Raw genomic sequence first — 18,931 nt, 5'->3', positions numbered from 1 at the left:
CAAACTCCAAAACAATTATTTGGAATTCTTACTGTTCCAGCAAAAAAAGCAATAACTAGAAAATGGCTCAAAGCGGATATCCCTTCTCTTGACAACTGGTACGACAAAATCCATGAAATCTATGTTATGGAAAGAATCACCTTCTCAATGAGGCTTCAGGAAAACACATTTGAAGAAATATGGAAAAAGTGGAGAATTTACACATCCCTTGTTTGACTGTTTCTATACACCGATTGAATATAGATGTGTATGTATGGTCACATGTATGTGTGTATGTGTATTGAATGTATATATATATATATATATATATATATATGTATGTTGATATGTATGCATATGTACATGTGTAGACATTTGCTATTTCAAACAACTCCTGTGTACTTTTTCGTTTTTATTTTACTTTGACTAATTTATTTTGCTATTTCATTTATCACTTTCGGGTCTCTATGATTTGAAAAACTGTACTTGTACTATAATGTGACCCCAAATAAATAAAGAATAAAAAAAATAAAAATAAATCTAGAGCATTACACCATGGGAATGTAGGGCTTGATATCGCTTTTTTGTGTAGGGCAATAGTAGTTTTACCCTTTATTACATACCAGAATTGGATTGAATGCGTCTTTTAACATGAAAATACCTCCAGCTCGGTACAGTAGACTCAAAACAAGATGGGCTTTTATAGAGAATCATTAATTGCGCTGTATACTGTATGTACCTCCGGATGACTTGGTGTGCGTTCATGTGCTTGCTCTGTCACTTGGGAAGAGTCCATTTTTTTCATCTACCCCTCCCTGCGCAATGAACTCATTTGTTCAGTGCTCACATAAATAATGTATAGCGAGTGTGAACGAATGGGAGTCTCAGCTATCTGTTTGGGCTGCTCTTCACTCTCCCCTTCCTCCACCCGTCCAGTTCTTTTGCATTTCTCCTAACTCACTATTTTATATGCATTTCACATTGTTCTCTCTCCTTCTCCTCCACTCTCTTACTGACTTCTTCTGTCTTTTTCAATCTCACTCTGGTGCACCCACATTTTCCTCTGCTAGCTTGTTGTCGTGACTGTCCCACTGAATGTGAAATGCTATGCTGCTGCACTTTGCCTGTCAGGGGAGGGAGAGATGATTTTCTTTCACGTCCGCCCCACTCCCATCATTCTGCCCAGTGAAACAGATGGTGCTCATGTTTGGATACACTGTTAGCATTGCAGGTTGAAGGCCATGCAATTCAGCTACTAACGATATCATCTGGACTGTAATCATTGCTCGCTCACATCGTGAAGTCTGTCTGCTCAATTTGCATTGATGGCAGTGAAACAAACTGATTATACAGCGCCGTCAAAAAGCGTGTTGCTATGAAAGGTTAGGCTGGCTGTGTGGTGCAGCATGCTCAGACATGATGAAGCTAAATATGCAGAACTTAAGTTTTTGAATTGCTAACAACCATTTCAGGCACTGAACCAGATGAAGCTCCAGGTTGCTTATAATGATTGTTTGCGTATACTGCTTTGAAAACCAAGGTGAAATGTTTCGTAATGCACGAGTCAACACGTTCCATGCTCTCTTGAGAAATTTGATGTACAATTTCATCTGTCGATTGAATGTTTTTCCTAACTGTCATTGTGCTGCTTTCAAATCCGTGTCTCAGTGCTGTACGATACCAGTCACCTCTGTGGAAACATTGGTATAACTGCCTTTTTTAATTTGCATTTGAGTGTTGTATGTCTTTTTGAAAAAAACAAATGGACCAAGAGTCTCTTTAAATAAAGCTGATGATGATACTTATAGTTCCGGGAGAGTTAGTTGGCTCTACATATCGAATAAACTCACACAAGGTCATAAAGTTCATCTGCAATCTGGCTTCAAAGACATTTTAAACATCAGATTGACTTTATGTGTTTGTGTGGACATACTGTGGTCTGTTCTTTGGTTTTTAATTGTATATTCAGGAGGGAATAAACTATACCAGCTGTTGACTTTATTCAGAGCAGCTGTACATTTTTTATAGATATTGTCTATCGGTTGCATCTAGCAGTTGCCAGTATAAACAGCCCACACTTTACTGCGCTTTATGATCAAAACATGTGTCAAAAATCATAAAACGTGAGCTAGCGGCGTGTTCCTGAATAAAATACCAATAGTGAATACATTAGTTGAGAAATAATCTTTACTAATACAATTTCTAGAGGATGAACACACCGAAAGAAAGACACTATTTTTGTTTTACCGCACCATCATCGGCCTCATTAATGTGTTCCTGTTGCTCTTGCCATCATTACTGGTCGCCTCTCGGTGAAGCAGCAAAAAGAGCAAAAGTCTGTCACTGCCATACGGTAACAACCTCAACCCAACATTTGAACATGTAACCTCTATCTCTAATCTTGTTCCAATGCGTAGGAGGCGGCACACCAGCTCTGGGTAGGTAGCTTTTTGCTGAATAACAAGCTCATCTCCTCCCACGCTATTGGACACTAAAATGCGCAGATTGATTATGACTGGATAAAACCTGATCCAAACAAAGATCTACACTGAGGAGTTGTTGCCATGGGCTTTACTAACCGGCTTTAGTTTCTTAAAGTGGACCTATCATGCTATATTTGAATAATATAGGACCATACCTATATAAGGCATATTTATACTTTTTATTTTTCAAAATACCAAACAGATCATGCATTTTAGCCATTCCTCATTTCGCTCAATTTAACACTCTTTGTATGGGCTGATTCGGTGAGAACAGCACCATCTACAGGCCTGGCATATGTACTACAGCGTCTCAATGTCCGTGGCTGTCTCCTCCTGATTGGTGGAGTTGGCCCAATAGCCGTAGCACCACTTCTGTGACGTCATAGAACTGTTCAAATCTGGATAGATCTGTATCAGATCCGTTGCAGCCCCTTTTTAAGAGATTTGGGTATGGAGGAAAATAGAGAGGGTTGTGTTTTCTGACACTTGGTGAGTTTCCTGGAACACCGGGGACACATATTCATGTATAAAAGACGTACAAAAGTGCATTTTACATGATAGGTCACCTTTAATCAAAATGCCTTTATCTAATATAGCATCCCATCATTTTAACCCTGAGGATATATCACAAGCCATCATATCTTTACAAGAGTCTCCTTGGGTTGTCCAACCCTTAATCAAACGTATCCCCTGATATGATTTAAAGTGATAGTTAAAGGTTAAGAGGGCCGGCAGTATTTCCACACCCGTATGAGGTTATACAGAGATTTAGAAATGTTCCTCAAACCTAAGGGTGCCTCATGTATTCATACAAACTAACTGTGGTTTAATTGACCATGGAAATACAATGTATTTTTATGTTTTTTGTATTTATGTTTTGTTTCATTTAACTGGAACAGTTCAAGGTAATAAGCCAATGAATGAACAGGAAGAATGAAACAATGTGTCATTCTTCCAGGTCAGATGTTTTCTTTTGCGTCAAAAGGAAATACAAACTCAATGGTGCCTTTCTTTTTGTAATTTGACCTATTTCCTGTTGAAATATGATTTTGGAGTGTCAAAAGAGTAGCTTCATGAAGTTAGTTAAAAACCCTGGTTCATTTAGGGTTAGGGTTAGGGTTCATTAACCCTAATGTGCATTCATTCTTAAAATGCCTAAATCACACTCAACAGTGTACAGCTAATTCCTTTCTGTATTTATATAAAGAAAGACAATGGTCCACTTGACCACATATCCAGTTACCCAAAAAAGTAGCGTCTGGATGGAAGTAAAAATGGACATTTCTTGAAATCGATACTCAGGTTTATAAAATGGCAAGGAAAACATGAAATAGACTTAATACTGGCACCCTAAGGCAACTCAACGATCTGACATAGTTGAACTGATAGCTATCCTCTCTATATTTTGAAAAGCAGGAATGAGAAGCAGCTGAGAGGGCAGATGGCTGCGTCTGGGGTTTCTTGATTAGGGAAATTGAATAGTGGGGGCAGGTGTGCATCGGTGGGTCCAGAAGAAGAAGAAGAAGAAGAAGAAGAAGGAGGTTAACACTTGATGCTAAACACAGAGATAAGTCAGATGAACTTGAGAAGAGGGAAGGATTGAGCAACAGTTATTCTGTATTCAGCTTTTTCAAATTTTAGGAAAGAAGTTATGTTACTTTTAATGAACTTCTTATTGATATTTGTCAAATTAGCTCAACTTTTCAGAAAACTCTTGTCACTGTTAGTTTATCTTACTTGTCCTTTCTTGTCTTAGTCTCTTGCCATAGAGTTATTTTTTGCCTCGCCCCTCCAGTATTATTTGCGCAGAATCAGCTTTTTTCCCCCTCTGCCTAACATTTGAACATGGATGTTAATGTGCAATGGCCTTGGGAGTTCCTTCAGTCGCGTCGTGACAGGAGTTGGCAAAAACAGTACAGCTTCAAAGTGCTTTTAACAACCTGGACAGCCGTGACCTTGGTAGTTATTCAATGCGTTCATCTATCATATGACTTTGGTACATCATTTTGGTATGCATGCTATTCTAAATGAGCCCCTGCTATTCTAAATGAGCCCGTCCTCTGTACAGTCACGCATATATCAGGGCTGATGAAGTTCATTAACACCCACTCTCCCTCACTAAAACATAAATGCATGCTCTTGTGTTTCTACACTTTCCCTGACCTGCGTTAATGTACAATAAATCTTCTTTTCCTGCTCTCCTTTAAAATATATCTTCATGGAGCGAAGCAGTTTTGTTGCCCCCCAGAGCCCCGCCCATCTCTGTGCAGACCAGCCTAATTATAAGTGTGTCCAGAGCAGAAATGCACCCCACTGTGTCTAATCTCAGATCTCATTTCATCATGTTGTTTCCAATAGGAGTTAGTGACTCACCTCCTTAAACTATAGAGACATAAATGAGTATTTCCGTCCTCAAACTAGCCCACCGTGGAACCAACCGAGCAGCTGGACACAACAGTTATTTCCCCAGGTTTTAAACAGGAAACAGGAAGTTGACTCAGCTGACGTGGTCTCTCCTTCTAAGATCAACATTGTCAGTGTCCTTGTGGCTGCCTATCTGAGGTCTCATTGTCATCCTTAGCACATTCAGACCTATCAGGGTCAGAGGTCGCCTCACACTCGTCCACACAAACAGAAACAGTGCAGGAATCGGTGATAGGAATTTCCTGCAGCTTGTTATTGACGCATCAAAGGTCCAGGAGGGCAGTTTAGAAAGTGCCCTTTCAGCACTTTGTAGTCACCCGCCCCCAGTCTGCGAGGGGAATGGGTTTATTTTATTGGACAACAGAGGGAAAACAATTGAGATTTATGAGTCATGTGGCTGTGTGCACTAACATTCTGCTTTCTTAGCTAAAGGCGATCTGTAAGTCAGTGCTCCTTGACTCCAACCATCCTATCATTCACTTTAACTTCATAATCCTACTGCCTTTTCCTTTTTTCTTTTTAACTTCTTCTTTCCATCAGGCGTCTGGATTGTGTATGCTTTATGAGTCTCAAGGGTTATTTGTGGCGTCTGGTTTTAAAGTAGTTTTTGGAGGACATGAGTTTGAACTCCATTTACCAGTTACTCTAGGAGACCCTCTTATACACTTTCATTAACATATAGTATGTCACTGATCTTACTGAGTTATCATGCGTAAGCCACTTTTGCTATCTGTCATTTTGAGTAATCTTCTTAGAAAACATTTCAAAAGAAAGAGTAAAGTCATATTTTATCAGCGTATTACATTTGATGAGAGACCTAACGTTGTAAAGTAGAATGGCATCGCAACCTTAACATTTCTATTTCTTTCTCATATGGAAATAGAAACTGCCCCATGCTGCCCGTTAGTTGAAGTTCCCCCCCCCATATTTTCATTCTGCAATGTTTTCCACGTAAAATGTACTATCCAGTGGAAATTAGTTTACGGAATAGATTATATCCGTAGCCGGCGCGCTAAAAAGGACCGGACACTGTAAGAGAGGCGTTCGATCGTAGCGGTCTACAGAGTCAGGTTTAGTCCATAGAACACTATTAGTTCTCAAAGCGCCTAATACCCAACAGGGTGCGCGAGTACAAATATAGGTTTGCTATAGGGGACTATAACTTAGATTTCACCTAATCAATTTCCAATTCTCCCGGCCCGTCAGTAAAGGTGTGGGCAGTATCATCAATATGGTCTCATTAACTTTATACAATAGGAAGTTTGGATCCCAACTGGAGGTGTTACCCATAGGAGTATGTTTTGGAAGTGACGGCTAATTTAACTTGGTAATATTCCTTTATAATTTACATAAATCAAATTACAAAAAACTCATAAAAACCAAAAACAAAAGTAAAATTGACCTTGTTCAAGTTTCCATTATTATCGTTACCCTACTTGTCCTTCTTACTTGTTACACCAGTTAAGAATAGTCCAATGTCTTACCAGAAAGAGAAAACGCGTTTCCTTATGTTGAGACCACTGAAAGAAAAAAATAAACATTATAAATACGGAGATTATAGGACTCAATATTTTTATACTAAAAACTCTCACCATAAGGTTTTCTTCATAGTAAAGTATACTTCAAAGATCTTTTTTTGGAACCAAGTAAATATCCCAATCCCCATCCCAAGTAATTGGATTACACGGTAGAGTATCAGTAATTTTAACGGATTTAGGTGGAGTTTTCACTTGTCGATTTAAAAGAAAAGACATAAATATATCTATATTTCTTTCTGTTACCCCATGGATGAACTGGTGTATAGGGTCAATGAGGTTTTTCATCGCAGACCCTAACCTTCCTTTTAACTCTTTTAAGAACTTTAGTTATGAGCACTAAATATTTTACCGTTCCCTTTTTTGTACTTTATCTGAAATTATACCGTGGATGATTCCGTTTGGGAGTTGCTAGGGACTGTATCAAACTTGACTATCGATAGGAGAAGATATAAAACTTTTCGGTCCTTACCTCCTCGTCGACCTCTACCGTCTACCGAAAACGCAGGGACCCCTACTTCAACTTAAGTCCCTTTAACTTATACCCCCGTCCCACACGTAGCACCAGGTCTCTTCTTCTTCTTCTTCTTCTTCTTCTTTCTCTTCTTTTCTTTCTTTCTTCTTCCTTCTTCTTCTTCTTCTTCTTCTTCCCTTCCATTGTAACTGATATTATATATATATATAATTATATAATATATATATTAGTATACACACAACACACACACACACACACACACCACACCACACACACACACACTTTTTTTCCCACACCCCTTAACATCTAAATCTACCAGCGACTCAGGTAAAAAGGATACTCGACCAATCTGTGTGCCCTTTAAGCGAACCGTCTATAGGTCAAAGGGTACTTCAATTCTATTCCCTTTCTTCGTACCCCGTATGACTCGGCAGAGATTCTTTTATGTATCCGGAGTAGGCTTGGTTTGTCGTGAGTTTTTGTTGTCGTGTGTAAGTGAAGAAGAAAACGGTAAGACATTTCCCCCCCGAATCGGCCATTCGATGTCCTCTGGGGGACCCCACTCCCTTTTGCTCCGCGACAGTCAGGAGTGACACATAAGTCCGGGGTCCCGCGTCAAGTTGTCAGGAGCCAAAATGTTGTGTGTCCGTGTGTGGTGTCGGTGGTTAGAACCTGACCGTAGAAGAACGAACGAGAGGGGACCTAGACGTGTAAATTTTTTTACAAACAGAGAAGGACAACAGGGAACAGGCAGTCCGACGAGAAACAAATATCTCTGTACGTCCACTCTACATCGTATCCCTCCCGACCGACGATCGACGGACGTCTTTATATGAGGGAATGACTCTTTTGTGACTTGAGGATTTTCAAACTTCTTTTCCATCTGCCCGTCACGTTGTTACAGTAGCCGGAAAAATGTTACGACCGTTCCACGAGAAGCCGTACGGACCCTATTTCCTTCGTGTGCTCGAGTCCGTCCTCTCTTCTCTTGGGTCCCCCTCCCCTTCTCTCTCTTCCCNTATATAAGTAACTGTTTAAACGAGAAATCACAACAAGGTAAATGTTAAAGTTCAAATTCTAGCGCACTCGAGCTGGTTTCTCCAAAATTACATACCCCACCTTTAACATTTACCTTGTTGTGATTTCTCGTTTAAACAGTTACTTATATAATGTTATTTATTATCGTATTATCTTCGTGTGAATCTGTACCGCCCTGTTTATCACTCTCATTCTGTTGCAGCTTAAAACTCCTGAATTTCCACACAGGGATAAATAAAGCTCCATCTTATCTTATATCAGTGGTTAATGAGGAATTAGCTTATTGCAAAATTCAGCAATTACAATGAGAATTTATAATGATATATATATAAAACAATATATATTAATTGCCAGGAATACACGGATGAATTAAATGGTGTTTGGCGGTTAGACCCCCTTGTGCGGGAGTATCACTCGGGAGGGGGAAAACCAAGCCGATAAAAACCCCCTGGGTCTAGAGATCATCTAGACACTGGTGGTGCATGTTGGAGCATGAAGGGATAGATGGAGGTCTGCAGAGGAGTGGTTTTAGCTTGACCAACACACTCTCACTCCATAATCGTCCAGGAGCGACGCTTGGTCAGGGTCCCGTGGCGTGCAGTTGTGACGCTCCTAGGCTCCTTCAGCTTCATAAAGGGACGCAAATAGCTTTCAACTGATTGCAATGTATTCCCATCTGCGGCGGGATTTGACGCTCATGGAAGCACGGCATTCGTTTGTGTCGACTGCCCTTAAAGGCAATGTGAGCGTCCATTCCCATTGGATAACGGAGAATTGTACACCCGGAAGTAAGTATTCCCCTTACTGTCGATTGATTTTACAGTGATATCTGCACTACTCATCGGCTAAAAAACACCAGATTATGCTTGTTAATCACACAACATTGATTGGTTTAAATTGTGTGCAATGATTTTGTATTTTTCCCCTTCGATTCGGAGAAACAAATATTTTTTCGGAGTAAAGGATGGCAGATGACACTACATTACCCAGAATCCCCAGCTATCGTTTAGGACTACACCATGTGCTGTTTGACAAGCCCTGTGATTAGTTCTCAAGCTCTGTGATTGGTTGACCTCCAACTGCATTCCATTCATTCCAGTGGCTGGCGTCTATGTCACGTGATCTTCACATTTCTCCCTGCAGAAAAAAAAACATGGCAGAACTTAGTTTTATTCTCGGTGGAAAATGCCTATTTTAATGTCATTTGATGCGAGAAATATGAGAGAGTATAAAATGGGAATATGTGAATGAAGAGTAAAGATTGTCTTCCTGGTTGAACTTGCGCTAAGCTTCATTTAAATTACTTCTGCAGGTGGTAAAGGCATGCATGACATCTCCCCACTATCTCTGACACGCGTAGTTCATATGACTCCTTAAGATGCCAGTGAAGTCAATCATGCCTAAAAGGTACTTGCTTTGTAACTGACTACTCAGTCGCTCATACCTATTACCAGCCCAGGAGTCACTTTGGTAGTTAAATAGCTAAATGCTTATCATCAGGGAACTGTATTAGCTCTTGATTTTTTTATCAAGATACAATTAAGTGTCTCTTGGCCCGAGGAAGCATCTCATCAAAAGTGAAAACCCCATGTCTTGCATCTAAAGCTCTATTAGTCAGCTCACAGCATCTTGTCCTGAGACCCCAGAGACCCCCAAGCCCGCCTTAACCTGCCATCGGGCCCTGGGGCTGACACCCCTGGTTTTGTAGGCCCCCTATTTAAACAACAAATCAAATTCATTTATAGCCTCGGCAGGCGCTGTGATCACCATACTTGCCAACCCTCGCGATTTTCGCGGGAGACTCCCGATTTCATTGCCCTCTCCCGGTTTCTTCCCGGGGTCATATTTCTCCCGCATTTCTCCCGATTTCTGACAAAATCAGATTTACGCCTTACTTACGCCTTACATTCATAATTTCAGCGGAGGGAAGGGGAGCGGCGCTGTGGAACAGCAGAGTGGCGAGGGAGAGCTGTCTTCTTCCCTTTACAAGCTTCAAAAATGTATTTATCGTGTGATTTTGGAAATAAAAGTGTCATATTCTGAAAGCCAAGACGTTGTTTATTTAAAATAAAACACCCGAAATAGGCTCATCATAGGCCCCCGATCTCCGTAGGCCCCTAGGCTTCAGCCCAGGTCAGCCCGTGCATTAAGGCGGCCCTACAAAATGTGCATATTGTACTTTAATGTGCATGGTTTGTTACACGACCTAAACAATTGTACAGTACAAGAGAATGTAAGATATATAGCCATAGAAGCTTTGTTAAAATAGTGAACATATAACCAATATTTACTGTAATAAGGCTGATGGTAAAGAGTCAACCTCTCGCTGATATCCTATCTATTAATATAAAGGAACTTGCAAACATCTGTCACTTCCGTGCGAGTTTATCTTTTTAATTTGGATGCAGTCATTTTTAGTTCTACTTAAAGTGGACCTATCATGCTATATTTGAATAATATAGTGTAGGACCATACCTATATAAGGCATATTTATACTTTTTATTTTTCAAAATACCAAACAGATCATGCATTTTAGCCATTCCTCATTTCGCTCAATTGAACACTGTCTTTGCATGGGCTGATTCTGTGAGAGCAGCACCATCTACATGCCTGGCATATGTACTACAGCGTCTCCAGCGCTTTCGAACGGCAATGTCCGTGGCTGTCTCCTCCTGATTGGTGGAGTTGGCCCAATAGCCGTAGCGCCACTTCTGTGACGTCACAGAAGTGTTCAAATCTGGATCAGTCTGTATCAGATCCGTTGCAGCCCCTTTTTAAGAGATTTGGGTGTGGAGGAAAATAGAGAGGGTTGTGTTTTCTGACACTTGGTGAGTTTCCTGGAACACCGGGGACACATATTCATGTATAAAAGACGTACAAAAGTGCATTTTGCATGATAGGTCACCTTTAATTTGAGGGTAACATCAAGGACCATTGTAAATAGCGCAGTGAATTTCAATGTAATCAGAGTTTAAATGTAATCACCGTTCTTAATTATGTTTCGAAGAACACTTCGAACACTTTTTCTTGAAGAAGTTCAAATAGCTCCTTATCTCAACGTGAACATGTGCTGAAGTGTTTTTGCAATATTGAGAACAGCCATTTGTGGTTACAATAACACTTAATCAAAAACTCTATGGTGATTAGAGAAACGACGGGTACTGAAGCAGAAAACAGGGGGGACATTACGGTCAGCAGTCAGATGGAGCATATCATTGCTAAATACCGTCTTTCAGGCTATCCAGATCCTAGAAACAATATTGTTGGAACCTCAGAGGTGACCAAGGTGGAGAATGTCCTGTAGATCAAAGTGTTCAGCTTTTCAGCCACAAAGTGAAGCTTTTGTGATAATTATTATTAGCTTTCGGCCTATAGGGCTTGGTCTGTTTAATCTATGATGTTAGTTAGCCAGGCTAGTTTTGCTAGAACAGGTCAGGGAAGAGTTATAGACCCGGCAACATTTTATGAACACACAAAGCTAGCTGGCTGAAGATATAATTGAGAACATTTTAATCATACGTTAAACATACAGAGAACTTCAATCACATCTTGTGTGGAGATGAACAGAGCCAAGTTGTCACTGCGCTGCAGCCTGACTGATAATAACCTGCATACAGGTCCCTGTCAGCCGATATTAGTCATTTTAACACTAGTAGACACTTTGTTATAAGACTAGTAAAGAAAGTCAAAATGGAGATATAGGTTACTTCATCCATCCTGTTAAATCCATTAAAGAAAGCAGAATCTTTGAACAGATCTATTTTTTTTGGACCTGATCCAAGTCCAATCTGATAATTATATTTGCTTAATTGTTTGTTAAATGTGTGTCTGACACATATAAATAACAGGTGTAGCCTGCAGAATGAACATATCATAGTGACAGCTGTCATAAGTGTCTGTCAATTTGACCGGTGAAAGCATCAGCAGCTCACGTGAGAGGCTGCTTCCTGAATGTATGATGGCTTGTTTGAAGAGTCTGCAGCCATTCTAGCTGCAGTGTGAGGCGGTACTTCAACAAATTGGATTTTTGCTATCGGCATGCAAATATCTAAATGTAACAGTATACCATGTAATGTTTTTCAATTTCATTAATCCCAAGAGCTGAGGCTGATTCTGTAGCGAGATTTGTGACAAAACATCCAGTAGTTAACGAGACGTTTTACTCAAACCACGAAGGTGAACCAATGCATGCACCAGAGTGAAAGTCAACTGGACCCTAACATCATTATGGTACATCTTCTGGAAACTATGAATGTTTCCAGTCCATGGAAAACTGAAATGCATTTCAATCCATTCAGAGTATATTGAGACATTTTGCCAGCTAAAGTAAAACTTTGTGCCTGATAGCCCTGTAAGACAAGTAAGGAGATCACTAAATAAGCCCACTTCCTCCTTTTAGGACCATGATTAATTTGACTAACTTCAATCGCAATTTATTAAAAAGTAATAAGATATTTCAGTTGAACCAAAGTGAGGCACCAGCAGGCCAACGTAGCCTCCCTAAAGCGCTGAGAACGTGTCCATAAAACCTTGATGTTTTATATAAAACTGTGCAGAAGCAGAATGAGCAGAAGGGAATATTTTACCTGCTAAAATGATAGGTGTGTTGTGAGCTGCACTTCATTTGCTTTGTTGCAGAGCATTGCAATATAAGCTCATAAGTGATTACTCAAAGTCAAAGCATGATTACTCCTGTTTGACGGATGGGAGTTCAGTAATAAGCAGAAGCTATTATTTATGGAGATGACTTCATGGGCAGTTAGCAAGATATGAGTGGGCAAAAGTCATCAAAAATTATTTTGTTTTTTGATTTGGAGTAAACAATAATGTGTTTGCCTCTCCCCTAAAAAGACGTGAAGTTGGAGTGTCATTGCAGGCTCTCTGCAGACCACAAAGATAATTATGTGTTGGTCCTATTTATTACTTTGTACTTCCAAATCATATTGAAAAGCTTGGTAGATGTTGTGACCATCTGCAGATACATTTTTCAACAACCAGGACTGGAATATTAATCTTGTACTTCACAGTTTATCAACATATTGAAGGCTGAAGAGTTTGAAAACCATTAAAACCCATAATAGAGAACCAAATGTGATTATTTACTTGTGCCTTTAAACTTAAGCTTAGAGTTAAGTTGATGTAATTTTTGGAAATCCTCCTGGGACCCGAGGGAAAAATGTGTCTTCCAATTTCCTTTTTTTTGTGATTTCCTACCTATTTAGGCTTAAAAAATTGCTTTCAGAACTAATTGTTAATAAACAAGAACATATATGATTTTCATGGTAAAAATTACAGTTATTCAACAATATTTGACTTCTCCTCCTGCTTCTATAAAATGTTGTTTTTGGTATGCCAGCCATTTTGGATGAAAAGAAAAAGGAACTTCCCAGCAAATGCAATTTTAACCATTGACATATCACTGGAAAGAGCAGGATGTCCTCTGTACAGTACATCAGGGATTGATAGAGTAGCTCAAAAGAGTAAAAGGAGATGCATTTGATCAAAATCTCCACTACAGTTGACATTTTCAATGGGCTGGGTCCCAGGAGGATATCCAATTGAAATGAAGATTTCCTGATCGAGGGCAGATTCAGAGAAAAACATGGGCACCCAGCATGACAATCTCTATTGAAATGTAAATATTTCATAGATAAGTAATGAAAAACACAATGACTCATATCTGCTGACTGCACTCAGATGGCATATTTAAATCCAACATGAAGCCACTGTTCCTGGAATAGATTTAAAACACTGGCACAGAAGTGATATTGAGCAAAGCAGGACTTCAGTATCTGCACAATAATGTAACGGGTCTTCACAAGTCACTGAGACATTTTTACAGCAGTATGGATCCTCCATTTCATTACTAAATGTAATTTATTCCGAGTGGACACACAGATGGACATGGTCATTAATAAAGTCAGGGAAGAGTTATACACCCAGCAACATTTTATCAACACACAAAGCCAGCTGGCAGGAGATATCATTGAGAACATGTTTTAAACATACAGAGAACTTCAATTACATCTTGTGTGGAGACGAACAGAGCCAAGTTGTCACTCCGCTGCAGCCTGACTCTGATAATAACCATCTGCCTTGTAGAAGAGTTTGGCTAAGATAGGATTCCTCTTCAGTCTTTCCAAGCTATTTTACAGACAAACTCTGCTGAAAGTCTTTTGAATATCAGAAACTCACCCCCTCTAGTTTCCTCAGCAGCTTTGGTCATCTTGAATTTAGTCAATTATAACGGATTCAATTGGTGACAAGTTTTAATGGCAAAAAAAGGCTATCAGCTTGAACTACAACTAACAGTTACTTTCATTGTTTAATTTAGTCTATGAAATGTACAAATAAATAGGGACATCAATGTTTTGATATCTAACAATATCTATTATTGTCCCATCAACAGTCAAACATCCAGTGATATTTAATTTAGAACAAATATAAAGCGGAGAAAAGCCAGCAAGCCTCATATCTGAAAAACTGTAACCAGAGGTTGTCTAGTAGTAGGAAGTTCCAGAGTTATATTCTGCCACTAGATTAAATGATTTTGAGTAATCCTCAAAGTTAATAAACCCACGCTCAACAGCAAGAGTATAAGTGGCTCTCCTATTGACCTAGTGTCCTCCACTAGTCACCATCTGCAGGGTCGGCTGCAGCCATGTGCATCCAGAGGTCGGCCGTAACAATTTCAGATTCATTGAAAAGAATCAGACCACAGCTGTGGTTTCAGATTTGAAGTAGCATAAACTCCCTTTTACACTCCGGCTGTTATGATAACGATCAAGTGATTATGCCAACATTAAAAACCTATAATGCTGTTTGGTGGGTGCACAAGATAACTTCATTATGTTGCTGTATTTCGCGGTGCTGATGGTCCCTCTGACAATCCTCAGCTCCTCATCTCAGAGAGTGAAATGGAAGCTCTCTGCAGTAATTCACTAGTTCTAATTAATACAGTCCAAATCCAAGTTGAATGTATTGCTCCACTGCTGATACATAATCTCTAATGAGCTGGAGAGTAGAAGAAATTATTACAAGATAAATAACTGTTATATAATACAGCTTTGTTAGCAGTACTGCACTAAAATAATACATGTAGGTCAAGACCAGAAATATATCTTAAACTACTTTGATAATTAAGTCAAAAACAAATGTTGGAAGCATTGCAGCCTCTCTTATATTTACTGTTGAACCCTGTTTATGTTGAAAGTCCAATCTGTTTTGCTTCATTCTTGCATTTTATACAGTATACTTTGGATTTGAACCGTATTTGCAGTTTATTGTTATTTTCATCGTAGACTTTTATGTTTGCACACTTCCCATTTGGTATTCCAACTGATTCACAGTTCCCTTATGATAAACAAAGTCGTATCGGATCTTATCGTAAATGTCAATATCTGCTCTCTTTTCTTGTCTTAAACTATTGTTGATAACATAGGGTTATGGCCTTTTGGTAACTGTGATTGGCATCCTTATGTGATTTACATATTTAAAAAAATGTATTAATCCGAAAAATGATGGGCAGTTATATCAATAATGAATATCATAGTAATTCGGTGCCCTTCTACTACATTAAAAGCTATATTTTCCTATAATATCTGACCTGAGACCAACACACAGTATCACTGCTGCTGGTATTGTGCATTTAAAGCTAGGATGCTGTTCCTACTAGCTGTCTCTCTCCTTTGGTGACTCTTCAGTTGTTTTGTTTCCGGAGAGCAGCTCATTTCCCACGACAAACATACAAAGCTCTTGTCATATCTGTTCATGGCTTTACAAATAAGAAATACGCCTAATTAGCGATATCTCGGATGTTCTTATTTTTTACGTAGCGAGGGACAACAGAAAGAGAAATTCCTTGGCGACATGATTCATGGTAATGTTTTTATTTCATCATACTGGGCACAGCAGCGAGGAAGTGCAGACAGCTTGGAGGCTCTGAGTGTGTTGGCGTGATGCCTGAGTTCTGCAGTGGGCAGACCCAGTGTGGTCCTGGCACTGCCAAGCAGGCCTCACCCCCCCTGGAGGAATGTTGGCCCCCTTTAGTGTTAGAGGAATCACGCTTCTCAAAAAATGAGTCTTTAAAAGCCACATTTATGAACCACCGTTGGGGATGCAGCTGTTTCACGGTCCAATTGTTGAGACCTGCTATTTTGAGCAGCTTTGTGAAGTCTTGACTGTTAAGAAACACAGTAAACGTGAGAAGAACATATTTAAATGAAGGCTTATATCATGGAGTATATGGGATCACTTAGATACGATAGAGAAAAGCTAGTTTAGCTCCCACTCCTGAATTTGTCACCTGCGATGTCGGAAGGCAAGTCCAGTTTATGGAGCAGAAATGATGGAATAGTTTTGGTTTCACTTTCGATTGTTCAATGTCTGATTTATTTCCTGAATGGACTCGTTAGAGGTTAGATTGTGGAGTTTTGTGTCTCTGCTGCACTCTCTGCATAGCTCTTAGTAGCCTTGTTTACACAGGAAGGATGTAATTACTTGGATTTGTATGTATACAATATGACTTAATCCCAGAAAAATACTCAATTCAGTTCATTTGCATTCTGCCAAATTTAAAGGTAGGGTATGTAATTTATTTCAGAAACACTTTTTGTTATATTCCATGGAATGCTCTTAACACCCCGATAGCAATGAATATATTAAATGCTTTGACAATAAATACATTTAAAAAAGTCATCTGTGGAAGCTGTAGCGCTGTAAAAAGCACGACCAATCATCTGAGCCGGGCTGGCTAAAATAACTGGATGGCCTACCTGCCTGTCAGCCTTCCATCTGTGCACAAACTTATCTCGTGCCCTCATTGGTCATGTGCGCGTTCGTGTGTGTTGGAGGAGGGGCTCTGTAAGGAAGTCTGAAGGAAGAGGCATATTTTTTCCGGTTGTGTATTTTCAAATTCTAGCGCACTCAAGCTGGTTTCTTCAAAATTACATACTCCACCTTTAACTTTACTAAAGCTACAAAATGAGAACAGCTGAAAACTTTTGCCACCACTATCAACTAAACAGCTGCAATCAAAATCAGAATACACTATACACAGATTTTGATTGAAGATAGCATCACATTCTGAGGATCTCAATCTCTTGGGAATCAAATCACACATAATTGAGATGCAGTCAAAAACATAAATGCAGGTTTTCTGAACAACAGATTGGACTTACTTCAAAAACACAAAAGCTAAACAAAGAGCCTCAGCCTTCAGAACTTGGTGATTCAAAACAAAACAACTAGGCTGCACACCTGTGCTGCAGTACAAAACCGATTTCTCCCATATGTGCTAAAACGAATAATAGTTGTTGTTGAACTCTATCAGCACAAAGCTATTACCCACTTAAAAACCTCAAATCAACACTTCTATTATATGTGTTTTGAACCTGTTGTTTACGAAAATGGCGAAATATGTATTTAATAGCACAATACTTTAGCCAAAATTAGGGTTATACAATTAGGTTTGGGCAATATGACCAAAATCTTCTTTAACGATACATCATTTCATTTAACAATAACGATATATAGTATATATATGAACAGTATGAACATAATACTCGACAAATTATATGTATTTTCCTCCTATATTACAATATTATTATATGTTTCCACTTTCCAAGTTCATTTATGGAGATTTATTTGTCAAGCTATACACCGACTATAATATCATGCATGCTCATAAAGATAGAGAACATTGGAGTGAGTATCTACTTATCTGATCAATTTAGATGCCGTAATTATGTATCGGCCCACATAGGGACAGTGTTTGTTTATGAGTGGATGACTTCAATGTCTCCTTTAGGGGTACATTTACATAAATTCACCCTCCCTCATATCAAACCGAGCGGATAGTTTTGGCTTTTATTGTCCAAGGTTTTGAGAGTTTGGCTGCTGAGGCTCTTCGCTGTCACCACAGTACAATTGAGAATAATGGCATTTCATTCATGGGGCTCAAAGGATCAACAAATGAAATTGAAAAAGCCAACTGTGCCTTTGTGCCAGTACAATGTGCCCTTCCAGAAAAACTGTCCTCAGAATCATCTAACCTCTACGTGAGTAGCACCATTTTTAACCATGAAAATTAAAAAAACATTAAAAAAAAAAAAAAACATAAAAACAGATATGAGTAAATTGGTCAACCCACAATAAACTGAACTTAATAAAGTATCTCGGTGAAAATATGAATTATGTTACCTACTGTACAATAACATTTGAGTTCCTAACAAATGCCGGCGTCTTCAAAGCAGTAAATCTCTGCAGGGAGCAGTAAGTGTTGTCACAGACGCCAGGCCGTGTTGACGAATGGATATTTATGACAGTGGGAACCGTAACAATTAGCATTAGCTTTCATCAGGATTCTGGGTTAAACTACTCCACTCATGAGGCTCCTCAATGCCTTTGAACATTAAAACAGTTAATTGAAAAGAAGGAGGATGGGCCACTACAGAACAATCGCAGAGAAGAGATGGCAACATCTACATGGGGGCTTTAAATAGAGCTATGTATCACTCAGAATCTAATGCCCTAGCCACACGGTGACGAAACGGGTCATCCGCTACAGTTCTCTATCTTATAGACGGTTCGGCACGAGGCCGACAGGGAAACGCAGATAACGATAACGGGTCCGAAGGTTGGTAGATCTGCGGACGCAACGCTCTGGGGGGCCAAACGGCTCCGTGATTACGCCCTATATGATAATTTCGTGGTAACGAAAATACTGACGGTCAGGAGAGGGGGAGGAAAAGAGAGGCTCTTTGTATTATTCTTATTATCATATAGAGTCGTTATTCATTTGTTTTAAAGCTCAATAAATAACAAAGAAGACCTCTGACCGGCACTTTTATAATTGTGTCCGGAAGATTTAAAATTGAACGGACATGTTGACCGGCGAAAACAAATTCTAGCGGAAACTCTGCCGCACGTTTCCCTCGTCCCTTGGAAGAGGCGGGGGGGTGGTTGTTTTTGGACTAACCGGAGAGATTTACAGCAGG

The 18,931-nt window shown here is 39.5% G+C and overlaps 1 protein-coding gene across 1 annotated transcript in view; it reads left to right on the top strand.

Moving 5' to 3' along the window:
* Positions 1 to 15,892: 15,892 nt before the first annotated feature.
* LOC104941999 (mannosyl-oligosaccharide 1,2-alpha-mannosidase IC-like) overlaps positions 15,893 to 18,931 on the top strand; it is a 25,699-nt gene continuing 22,660 nt past the window's right edge. Inside the window, exon 1 of the mRNA XM_010767184.1 lies at positions 15,893 to 15,968. Within this exon, the coding sequence (XP_010765486.1) occupies positions 15,893 to 15,968 (76 nt within the window). The remainder of the gene's footprint in view (positions 15,969 to 18,931) is intronic.

This window comes from Notothenia coriiceps, unplaced genomic scaffold (genome assembly GCF_000735185.1).
Source record: "Notothenia coriiceps isolate Sejong01 unplaced genomic scaffold, NC01 NC01_scaffold00004098, whole genome shotgun sequence".
Classification (NCBI taxonomy): Eukaryota; Metazoa; Chordata; class Actinopteri; order Perciformes; family Nototheniidae; genus Notothenia; species Notothenia coriiceps.
The sequence above is the reverse complement of the archived record's forward strand: the minus strand, read 5'-3'. Positions and strand labels throughout refer to the sequence as shown.